The 12,522-nt window shown below is 37.3% G+C and overlaps 1 protein-coding gene across 1 annotated transcript in view; it reads left to right on the forward strand.

The window, feature by feature from the left end:
* UBE2K (ubiquitin-conjugating enzyme E2K) overlaps nucleotides 1-8,495 on the forward strand; it is a 23,254-nt gene extending 14,759 nt beyond the window's left edge. Inside the window, exons 5-7 of the mRNA XM_009884944.1 lie at nucleotides 3,989-4,088; nucleotides 7,735-7,863; nucleotides 8,223-8,495. Coding sequence (XP_009883246.1) covers nucleotides 3,989-4,088; nucleotides 7,735-7,863; nucleotides 8,223-8,297 — 304 coding nt within the window. The 3' untranslated portion in view covers nucleotides 8,298-8,495. The remainder of the gene's footprint in view (nucleotides 1-3,988; nucleotides 4,089-7,734; nucleotides 7,864-8,222) is intronic.
* The last annotated feature ends 4,027 nt before the right edge of the window (nucleotides 8,496-12,522 follow it).

The following is a 12,522-nucleotide window of genomic DNA, read 5'->3' on the forward strand; positions in this document are numbered from 1 at the left end:
TTTTTTTTTCTGCTTTCCCTAATGGGTGCCCAGTCTTGTATTTCTCCTGTAAACGATGACTATACAGCGGGCTTCCACTCAAAGGCCTTATTCATTTCCTCTCTCCTTCCAGATTCCATAAGCCCTTGGTACAAGTTTCCAGAGCTTTTCTCTGGGATTAACAAGCTTAGTTATTTCACAAATGGAATAAATATTGCAGATTATTTTAAAAAAATAATTTTTAAAAAATCGTTCCCAGTAGCCATGTTTGGTTGATGGAGTGGAGCAGTAATCTGCAGGCTGCAGCTGTTCCTGTTGTTCTGCTGGGTTACCTCTCAAAGTAACCCAGAGAGATTGTTTCCAGAGAGGAATGTCCAGAACATAAGGAAAAACTTCCTAAATGGAAAATTACTTAGCTTTTTAAAATGAAGAAGAAAAAGAAAAACTGGCAGTGTTTCATAATCCTCGTAGGACTCTTTCAGCTCGTCAAAAGGTAAGAGATTTCTTACCTCAGGCATGCAGGGCACAGCTGGCTTGCTGTGCTTTTTAACATTATCACTGCATTCACCCAAACTAGGGGTGCTCTTTTTTTAATGGAAATGCCCCAAGATATTACCAAAAAAAAAAAGTGTACGTGAATAAAATATATATCAACTTTCTTTGTTCTGATTCGCTCCATGTTTCCCTTGCTGTTTAACAAATGCAGTGCCAACAGAAAGCCTGGTTTTGGTTAGGATGTTCAGAATGGAAGCTTTTAGTTTGAAGTTCTCGGAGGGACGGTGCTTCGCTGTAGTGAGCTTTCTGCAGCTCACTGGTAGATGTTACTGGCCTTTCCTCCAGTTTTGTAATGTCAAACTTGCAAGCCTGCATAGTGGCTAAGCAGCATTTTGGGATGGGGGAGGGAGTCAAGGGTTGTTGTAAACTTTAGGAGAAAACAGGAGCCAGTAATGTCATGGGACAAAGGCAGTGTAATGTCATGTGCAAGGCAAATAGGATGCTGGGATATAGGAACTTTCACCTGCAAAACTCATGATATAAGCTGTCTGCTTTTTATTTATGATTGGTCACGCTTCTGTTGGAGTAGTGTACCCACTTTGAGTGTTGTATTCCTAAAAAAGGTAGGAGCCATAGGGAAAATCCAGAGTAAAGTAACAAGAATAATGGCCCAAGCAAATATGACTTACAGTGAAAGGTTGGAAAGCCATTGTAGCATGCAGACTATCAAGCACGGTGAAGCATTGAAATAGATTTTTTTTTTTTTTCTCCAGGAAACCTGTGGGGCTCCAGTTAAGACCAGATTAGACAGAAGTCTGTCAAGAGTGATACAAAACCTTGCCTTTCTCAAGGAGGAGAGGAAAAAAAACTAAATCACAAGCATGTAGCTAGCTTAAGTTACCAAAGGGAGTTGCTTGAACTCCATGAGATGTTGTGCATAAAGCCACACCTAGAAGTAAATTTCAAATATAAGAACAGTTGGAAATACCTATTTTATTTTTTTTCCTTCAGGATTCTATTCTGGAAAAATAAACCCTTGAGGAGCACTGGAAAATGCAGAAGTTGTATCTTTCCACTGAAAGTTTGTTTTAAGGAAAATACAACTTCTTTTGCAGTGCATTCTTCTCTAGCTTGTGGGGATATTGTGGGGGGGGTGTGTGTGTTGGGCTTTTAGTTTTGTGCCACTTATCAGGATAGATTTTCCTCCAGAACTGATGATGAGAATTGTTTTTGCTCTTTGCTGACAAGGAACAGGTCCTGCCTTATTCGTGTCTGTAAGTGTAGTTCTGGGCAGTCATCTCCATTCAGTTTATTCTCCCAAAAGAACGTAATGGGAAGGAAGGAAGAAGAGCTTTTTAAGGTAGTTGGGAAATGAGAATCTATTTTTAGCTGTCCCTCCAGTTTCTTCTGGGAATCTTAATTTATGTCTGAAAAATTAAGACTAAGTGACGTAGAAAATAACAAGAGTTTCTTACTTTCTTTGATCAGGAAAGTTAATTGGTGTGCTAAAGGTAGAAAATGTTCTATGAGTATACAATAGTTACACAGAATATGTCAGATTTTCTTTACTGTTAATCACAAAATTTAATTTCCTTTTTTAAATACAAACAGCATCTGAAGCTGTAGCCGGTTTTCATTTGTGTCCAATGAAGACTTGGGCTTATTATGCATGAGATGTGAAAGCCATCTTGAGACATAAGACTTTAAAATAAGTTGTAAACTGCATTTTTAAACCTTTTTACATATGTAGCTAAACTAGTCTTGTCTATAAACTCATTATTGTAGAGTTTGAGTTCTTTGAGCATATAGCCATCTGTATATCCAAATGGATGAGATATTTATTTTTATTACTCATTTTGAAATTGGAATGTCAGAACAGAAGTTCAAGTCTCAGTATGCTTTTTTAAAAAAACCTACAAACATAACAGATGAACAGGGACTGAAAAGGCCTATCAGTCTTGAAAGCCAAAGCCAGCCCAGAAGTTGTGTTCTAGGTGTCCATGGCACCTTTGGTCCTTAGCAGTGCCTCCTGCTCCCCCAGGTATATTTTCTACTCCTAGAAGGTACAGTGTAAATGGAAGTAAATTGCATGTAAATGTGGCACAGGTGGCCAAGACCCATTTCATGTCATCTTCTTTATTTTAAATAATGGCAGTGTTTTTTCAGATGTCTCTAAAGTAGAAGGATTTCTGTAAAGGAAAGTGCAGAACAGCTTTTATTTGGTGAAAATATCTACAGTGTCAGTTATAGTTGATAGATATTTCATGTTAAGTCTAGCTTTAAATCTATACTAAATAGAATAATAAAATTATTTAACTCAGAAAGAAGACTCTCTAGGTTTTATAGCATGTGTGGTGGTGTGGTTCCTGAAATTCACTGCATAAAAATAAAAATGGTTAAATCCATTCGAGCTGAAAGACTTAGCATTCTGTTATACCTGAATGCTGGAATAGTAAAAATGTTGCATTACATTTATTTAGTACTAGCAGATACCACTGTGAATTATGTCATCAATGCGTACATTAAATAGATTAATTTCAAGACAGTATAAACCAGTAGACATCACAAAGAACAGGAAATTCTAAGAGTAAAATATCATAAACACATATAAAGCAAAAATATTTCTATGTTCTTTCACTCAGGTTTTTTGTGTGTGTGATTTAGGTGTGGAAAAAACAAGATACTTTGCACTCTCGAGTTTACTGTGTTAGCGAGGCTCTCATCACACAGCTGAGGATATGTTTCAGTAACTACGTGTTCTTTATCTGATTAAATATAATCTTACTAGTTAATCCCCAGCTTTGTAATTTAAAGAAACATTCTTTGGCTTGGAAGAAGCATTCAGCTTGGAACCTGAAACACTTATGTTTAACTGGAAGAGAATCTGAAATTCTGGACAGAAAATGCACATTCTGTAATAGCCAAACCTTTATTTTTTTATTATAGTAGTAATTAATCATGTAAACTGTTACATTTTATTGAAAAATGTCATATGAAAACTGATGCAATGCAAAAGATATCTATTGTATAAAATTCCTTGTCTGTTATTTAAAATACAGGTCACTATTTCTGTATATGCTATTTCGCTATGAAGAGTGCCAGCAGAGGGAGCACACATGAACTGCCAGTTCAGTACCTAGACTTTACGCAAGGTGCTGTTACTGGTGTAGTAAGGAAGGACAACACAAGCTTCAACATGGCTCTTTTTTTTTTTTTTTCTCCAAATGAAAGGAATTCTGTTTAGCAGGCATGATCAAATACGTAGGTCAAGGACTGTGTTTTCCAAAAGCTTAAGAATGCATTGTTAATAAGAAAGTTCACATTCAAAACCCTATTTGAATATATATATATTGAATGGTATTCTAATGCCTATAATCTGCAGCCATCTAAAATTATGATTCTTAGACATGCAATCTATACATGTCCTCTTATATCTTCTATGATATGAGTACAGCAACAAAGGTGAGTACAGGCGTAAGAGTTTGTAAAGTCATTTTCAAATTTTTAATTTTAGGGCAGCGGCAATGACTCTAAGAACAGTGTTGTTATCGCTGCAAGCATTGTTGGCAGCTGCAGAACCAGATGATCCACAAGATGCAGTAGTGGCAAACCAGGTGAGATACCCAGTTGGCTGTGAATTTGTACCACTTCTGTAACCTTTGCTAACTTAGATTAGGTCCCAAACCTTGGGGGACATAAAGATTTAAAGGAATTTATTGGAAAATTGCCCTAGAGTAAGTGTGAGTTACTATGGTGTTTTGTGCTCTTTACTCTTTGGATTCCAGAGTAAGTAGCAGTACAGTGTCAGGAGGTTTATTTTATTAGTTTTGTTCCTATTTAGCTTGTCAGAAATGTCAGGAGATAACAGCATAGATAAATGAATTCCAGTATAACTTGGCTTTTAAAATCTAAGGCTTCTAGTATAAGAAAAGCAATGTTGTATTGGTTCAAAATGAGATTTAACGTGATGGTGTTCATTGAATTTGGCTTGGTATGTAGCTCCTCTTCCAGATTAATATAAATATGGTTGAGCATCGTATTTGTTTAACATCAAAATTTTATGAATAGTGACTTTAATTACTGTTGCATTTAATCCTGAGGTGCGATTTATCTGAATGAAGTATCCTATGTATTTTACCTTTGCAAGTACTTGGGATAACTGTTTTAGTCACTGGTTGAATTGGTATCATTAGTATTCTATAATCAACAGGATTTGTTACTTTTCAGACAGTAGCAATAACTTATAAAAAGTAATAACAATAAAATGTCAGTTGTATCATGTGCCATACCAGGACTGATATGGTTCTATTTAAAGTGTTGTTGAAAGATAGAAACAGTCATTCCATAACTTCATAGTCTGACAATTTTCAACAAAGTCCAAAGTATGTGTGCGGTGTTTTCCTTTTTGCTCTGGGAAGAGAGAGAAGGCCTGGCTTCCCCAATGACTGATAGTACGGCTGGATTTCAGTAACAAAAGAACAAAGCAAAGAGAAGGTTCTTCCAACATCAGTCTCGTCTATATCTCCTGTAAGTCAGGACCCTCCAGGACAGGGTGACAAAGTGCGCACTCCTTCCCTATAAAATCTCTGTAGGATCATAAATTAGCAGTTTATCAAACCTGTCAGGATTTGGAGGGAAACATGAAGATCAGAGGTGGCCCATTGCACCACTGGGTGGGGGAGAGCTGTTTGCTACTACTGTACTCAGTAGTAAGGACAGAAGGTTTGCTTGTGGGATTTGGGATTCTGCAGTTCTGTAAGGCTGCTCTGAACAAATGTCCCTGAACAGTTCTGTCAGACTGAATTGCTCTACTCAGGAGCAATTGTTGCAAAGGCCAGCGAGGCCACCAGGCATGTCCCTGCACTGTTTTTTCTTGCCGGATGCATGCCCTTGCTGTCACATTCTCTCTTTATTAAACACCACCGCTTTTTCCTTTTTTACAAAGAACAAGAATAGTGTTTGTTTCCCATTCTGGCCCTAATGGTAGAATTTTGTGTGGGAATCGTAACGGTCTTCTAGAAGCACTCGAGCTGGAAAGAGTTTTTTCTCAGGCAAAGAACTTCCTGAAACTTTAGATTGTGAAGAGTGATTTTTCCACGCTGCCTCTCAGGTGCTTGTGTGGATGTGTCCAGTGGGAATGTGGCATGGCTGATGTGGGTAGGATTCAATTTCTCCTCTTCCCTGCAAATACCCGCATGAAAACTATACTGGGGTTTGGCCTTGAGTTACAAGCATGTGTATGTGAGTAGAAAGCGATTATAAGGTCTGAGAGATGTGGTGGTAAACACCCAGTTCCTTCATGCGTTTTATTTGGTGCTGGGGTCTTTTTTAGTTTGTTTGGGTTTTGGTTTGGTTGTGGTTTTTTTCCAAGACAAAAATTCACAAGGAAGTAGTTATCCTCTACACTCATTTTGCATTATTTTAATTTACGAAACTATGTGTTGGACTACTAAGCTGTCCAGGTAAATGGCAGTGTCCTACAAGCTCTTGAGCTGAATCCCAGGGAGAACACAGGGAGAACTCCTGTTTGAATAATGGCAGTATTTTCAGACACCAGCTGTCTGGTGTCAAAACTACTTCAACTAGTTGCTTTTTTTTTTTTATGTACAGCAACATAAACTGCCTCAGATTCCTGATATAGAGACATCAGTAAAAGGTGCCTTTAGGCTTTTCTCAATTCAGTAAGAAGCTAGATTATTTGCGGATACCTAAGTAAAGGAATTTTATTTATAGAACACTAAAAGCTAGTTCTGAATAAAATGCAGTTATGCAGTTATGACTAATTCTTTGCACTTCAGCTAGTTGCTTTCTAGGCTTGGCAGTGTTCTCAAAAATATTAAAAAAAAAAAAAAAAGTTGTGGGAAGATCTCTTAAGAGCAGAAGAATATACTACTTCAGGATGCTGCTGGTGCTTAACTTAATCCTTCCTCTTTTCTAGTCATTACAACCAAAGAAATTTATTACAGACTACTGTATTTATAACACAGTGCATTATTTCCAACAACAGATTGTCTCCTATGTTCTAATGCCATTAATAATTAGATAGTAAATACACAAATTACTTCATGTGGAGCAGAATTAGTGGGAGGTGTAAAAAGCACGGAATGCAGTGTAGTTTGTGTGTGTTGCTGTAGGAGAGGTAAAATGAAAGGTACAGCAGTAAAAAGTATTGTATTTACTTTGACAGTACTTTATAGATTTAATGATTGTTTTCATGTATGAATAGAATGATTAGAATGATAATCAGCCATGTTTCTATCCTGAAAATGCATCTAAATATTTGAATAATATCTTTCCCAATATCTCGTCTTATTATTTGGTGCTAGAAGTTATTATATATCAAAAGATGGGAATACCTACTTTTTTTTTAAAAGTGTAATGATTAAGGGAAAGATTTTTTTTTTTACATACAAAAAACTTAAACTTGATATTACATAGAAAAGTTGCTAAAATAGGAAACTCGTCTTGCCTTTCTGAGTACAGTTTATGACAGATGACCCACTTTCTTGGCTTTTGAGTTCTTGGTGTAGGCTGAAAACTGTCTGTGATAAGGTCCATTCTGTTATTTATTACAAAACTTGTTAGTGACGAGATTGGTGCTAAACAATATTTACATATCCTGCATGATGGGTGTTTTTTCTGGTGAATAATAGCTTGCATGAAAAAAGTTGTAGCTTCCTAGCTTTTTGCACATGCTCACCCATTTTTCAGCCCTTCTTTTGTCACATATGCTATCAATATCCTTGTTCTCAGAAGGAAGCCTGGTAGTAAAATGTCAGCCCTGACTGAAAAACTGCAGACCTACTTGCAGTGTATAAAACCAGGCATATTTTTAACTGATGAGAGAAATGCATTAGAGTAGTATGCAGTACATACATTCAGGAGATGTTAACATAGGGATAATTGGTGCTCTGTCACACTGAATATAAATTTTCAGTAGCTCTGCTAAATATAGCTACTTACTTTTGATCAGTGCAATTGAGAGCAGTACCTGATTGTACACATAAAATACCTGTAATGTGTAATTAAACCTAAAGGCAAATTCATTAGATCAACTGCTTGCATAGGCAAGCATATACTCTATGTGTAATCCTCACCTCTAAATTTCATTTCAAAAATAGCAGTATGATCAGTGTGAAACACTGTTGAAGATAGTGTAGAAAGAACGATAGATTGGAATCTGCCGTATCATCTTGCTTTTTGGTTGGATTGCTGAGCTGATTTAACTTTCCCTTTCTCCCCCCTCTCTCTTTTGTGTAGTACAAACAAAATCCAGAAATGTTTAAACAGACAGCTCGACTTTGGGCACATGTGTATGCTGGAGCACCAGTTTCTAGTCCAGAATACACCAAAAAAATAGAAAACCTTTGTGCTATGGGCTTTGATAGGGTAAGTATATATAACTAACTTAAAGATTTTTCAGTAGGGGCAGGGCAAGTATATGTGTATAAATGTAGGGAGTCATCAGTATACTGAAGTAGACTTGTTATTTCCGTGACATTTGTAGGACTAATAATTCTGTTTTACTAATTATTTTTAAGAATCAAAGTTTTCAAATACTATGTTATTAGTAAATCTCATGAGCTACCCTTGTCTTTTTTGAAATATTTTTTTCTGTAAATTATGATTTAGGATTTAACTAATGGTAAACTAGCAAGTTCTGATTAATCTGTGAACTTTTCATTCCACTTCTCAGCGCTGCAGGTTCACACACTGAAAATGTTATTGCTTTTGTTTTCTCATTGCAGAATGCAGTAATAGTGGCCTTGTCTTCAAAATCATGGGATGTAGAGACTGCAACAGAATTACTCCTGAGTAACTGAGCCATGTAGAGAGAGCTGCTTCAGTAGTCCAGCTTGCCCCTTCTGGAGGAGCATCACCATCTGTTATTTTTAGGATTCTATATAGATTCTCTTTTAAAACTGGCACTCTTGCCTGATGATGCTATCTAGGCACTATTGGAGACTGAAAAAAACCGCTCTGTAAATAAAGCTAATTAAACGTCTGTGTAAATTTAAAAAGGGGAAATACTTTAATTTTTTTTCTTACTAAATATTGTAAAAATCCTTTGAGCTCAGCTACAATAATGGGGGAAAAACATGCCTACTTTAGTGTTTAGCAGTGTGACGAAGACTAGCAGGAACTTGCTTCAGGATTTTGATTTAGTAATTCGGAAAGCAACATTTTTGAGTGTTAGTCATCAGAATTGTTGGTGCCACTCATCACAGCTATCTTACTGTTTTTAACATGGATCCTATGTGCCTGTGGATTGACCTATATTTGCATGCTTGTACTTAATAGACATATTAGGTAGGGTCGCTGAAGAGAGCACCATTGAAATACTCGAGTGTTCTTGTAACTTTTTTCCTGAAAGACTTTCAAGACTTCCCCAAAGTTCCGAATGGTGACCTATTCAGAACCGGTTTCTTTCTAGCTTATTAATTGGGAAACCTGATTCTCCTCTCCCTTACATCATGCAGCCAAAAATCCTCACTAGATTATGTTCCATCATCTGTGGGTATTACGTGTGCCATTTACAGTAGTCTAGGCTCCCCTTTAAAGAATATATTTTGAATTACCAGTAATGATTTTCATCCATCGTGTTTTCTACACAATCTTGTAAGGAGTATGCCTCGATATAGCACAAAAAGATGGAGCTGGTTTTCTTTCCTTTTTTTTTGTGTTAAATAGGTGTAAAATGTTCTTCAGTACATTCTGGACGATATGATTTCACTGGGTTTGAAGGAGGAGAAAGCTGTTCTCTGGCGTACTGAGAATTAAAAAATTTTTCTTTGAGTACTTGATACGATGCAATCAGCTGTTTTTTGCAGCGGTTTTCTAGCTTTATTTTGGGCTTCAATTTAGGGATCGCTTACCAGGTACTTTAAAATTCATCCTTGCTTGCGTTTTTCTCTAGTTGACACATGGAGGCTGTGTTGGTGTTTTTACTGTACATACTTCAAATGCACATAGAAGTAGAAGTGTGTTCTCAATTTAGCTTTCTTTTGGATTGATGTTTCTGATAAACGAGAACTGAAATCTTTCCTTGGCTTGTACATACAGTCAGTCCTTTTATTTGTATTAAAATGACATTTCATCCTGAGTGCAAAAGCTTGAAAATTATTAGTTTTGCAACTTCAAATGCTAGTACATCTATTTAAAGAGAGCTGTAATGTCTTTGTGAATACGATGCTAACTTTTGAGAATATATCTGACAAAGAAGCTCAGAGAAATCCTGAGACCAGAGAATGGGGATTGTGGATAATGGAGTACTGTATAAGTCATCTTTTCCATGACTCTTTTTTTTTTTTTTTTTTTCCCCCCCTCCTAAACAGCAGATTGATGGGGTGGGGAAATACATGTCTGTTTGGGATTTTTCTGAAGCTATGAAGTGCAAGTTGAAATAGTTTCACGCTTCATAGACAGTTTGTTTATAAATCATACTAGAGGAAATCAGGAACATTATTGTATCTGTTAAGTATTTGGAGCATAGTGGTAGGGGAACAGAACCAGAAAATAGAGCTGTAGAGACCTAGCTAGTTCAGGGACGTTCCCTGTGCTGCTCTGTCTCACGTGTCCAAACTTAAAATATTTCAGGGCACAGGCAGTAAATACTTTGAACTCATATCGGTGCAATACTAAATGCATTTGCTTAGTCTTTCTACTTACTGCTTTTTAAGGTGTAGTCAGTGATCAGTTTTCTTGGGTTTTCTTGAGTTAATGTAAATCATTTGCAATGATGCCAAAGGAAATGAGTTGTTTTGTCTTTCCTTGTATTTATTTATTTTTTTTTAACAAGAAGCTGCTACTGTTCAGCTGGTTTGTTAGGTGAAAACCAGGGACGGTAGGAAACTATGGCAAAATGCCACTTGTGTTAATCTCAAGTTGCTGTCTTTTCTGTTATACAGGCTAAGAATTTCTTGATTACATCAACACTTTTTTTTTTTTTTTTTACCCTGGTGGTAATTATGAATTGCTGACTACTTTCCCTTGTTCTTCGCTGCTATTTATCAAAAGAAAGAACTTGGAAATCATTGTCGGGGACATAAAACTTCTCAGTTATGGGCTTCTGAACGTGTCTTTTGATAAGATTAGTCTCCTAAGAACAGCAGGTTTTTTCAACAGTACACAAAGGGACAAAGGAAGCCAGGGAAAGGGGGAGGGGGAGAAAAGAGGAAACGGTTCTTAGGTGAGCACGGTCACCTCTGGAACAATGCCCTGTTAAGTTTTATTTCTCTCATGAAGTTACCTCATTTTCTTCTCTACTGCAAAACACTCGTCTTCCCCTTTCCCCTAATGTATAGATGTTGGATACTGGTTTTTGCCCTCCATCCGTGTGCTTGGTAGCAAAGATAGTTTGATGCTAGCTCAGATGGTGGCAGGAGGGAAGCTTCTCCAGAACTGGGCTGGGAAGGAAACATGACCCGGCATTAGGGAGACATCTGTGGTCTGAAGTCCCTCTGAATTTTGACATGCGAGTCCTTTATGAGGAATGTTTTTGTATTCTTGGTAATTACCAGAGTTGAATATAGGGATAATGTTGTACAAGGTTAGTTTAACTGCAGCTGGGGCTGAGCCCTAGGAATTTTGCTGTTAGTGTTCAGTTTATCATTGTGAGTTTGTACATACAAATGGTAGTTCTGTTTTCTGTATGACTGAACATCGCTATATTCAGGGCCCTGTGCATTCACAGACGTGGAGTTGCCACGCAGTCCGCTCCGGCTGCTCATTTACCACTTTCTTACAACAAAACAAGAACATAAAACATGGGTACAGTTGCTTTCTAAGTACAAATAAATCTGGCATTGTCTTCCTCTATTGTGTAAGACGACAGCTTGAAACAGTAATTTTGAAGTCTTAAATGGCCCCGTTTTTCCAAACAAGGTATTGGTAACGAAGCTTACTGATTGCCAGAGCATCAATCAGATTTCACTGCTGAATGTTTTAACGTGCATTGAGCAAAGTGGTTTATTCCTTGTTTGTTTTGTTGGTGGGGAACAAGAAACTCCTTTCTCGTCCAGTTCCTCAAAAAGTAAACTGCAGCTTTGCGCAAATGTAGAGAAATGCCCTTTCCTGTTGCCAAAAACCTCCGTTTACCCATGAGTGCCAAAAGCCTTGACTATATCCCACCCCACTCGCCAAATTCACAGCTTCCTCCCATTGCTTCTGTGAACAAGCTGTGTTCTCAGTGTGACAAACTGGTACATTTTGGAGACAAAAACTTAGGAACATATCCTTCTGGAAAGATGCTGCATATTCCAAACTTAAATATTTAAAAAAAAAATAATAAAACCACAAAAAAACCCTTGCCACAGAGTACATGGGGCCTTGACTATAATTGGTTCGGTAGTATTTATCCGAGCGATTAGGTACTAATGGTGTAGGAATATGTCTTGGTTGTTTTTTTTTTTTTAAATTATTATTGTATTTAACTGTTTTCCAAGTAAATTACTATTGGAACACTTACATGTGGAATATAGGATTTTTTTGTTGTTGTTGTCTGAAAGGAGGAATTAAATAGCCAGAAAGAAGCTTACCTTGTAACGCCAAATCTGCATTATATGGTGTGGGTAACAGAAACATTTAAACTATGCAAATTTAAGCTTAACAGCTGTGAATCAGACTAGGCACTTCAGAGCATATGGATTGCTTATTTAATGGGGGAAAGGAGAAGGGGAGGGGGGTGGAAATCAAACCACGGTTTCCAGCAAGAGTTCTTGTTTACTGCATTGGTCATATACTGTGAAGGTGAAGTGTTCCCTTTTCAGCGCAAGGGGAAACCGAACCGTGTGCGTGTCCCTCGTTTCCTTCCTAAACACCAACAAAAGCTGGCTTAGACTTGGAGGCTTGCCTAGAGGGGGAAATGTTAAATAATTTAGCAGTGAAAGTTAGTTTTCCTTTAATGTCTGCTGATGAGCAGAGGCAAGGAGAAGATGAGGTGTCCTCTCCTGCTATGTTTTGTTGATAGAGTTGATGAGAAGCATCACGATGAGATGAGCCTGGCTGCTGATTTGCGATCAGGTGGTTGGCTTTGTGTGGTTTTGATGA

Source organism: Charadrius vociferus, unplaced genomic scaffold (genome assembly GCF_000708025.1).
Source record: "Charadrius vociferus isolate BGI_N301 unplaced genomic scaffold, ASM70802v2 scaffold134, whole genome shotgun sequence".
In the NCBI taxonomy this organism is placed as follows: domain Eukaryota; kingdom Metazoa; phylum Chordata; class Aves; order Charadriiformes; family Charadriidae; genus Charadrius; species Charadrius vociferus.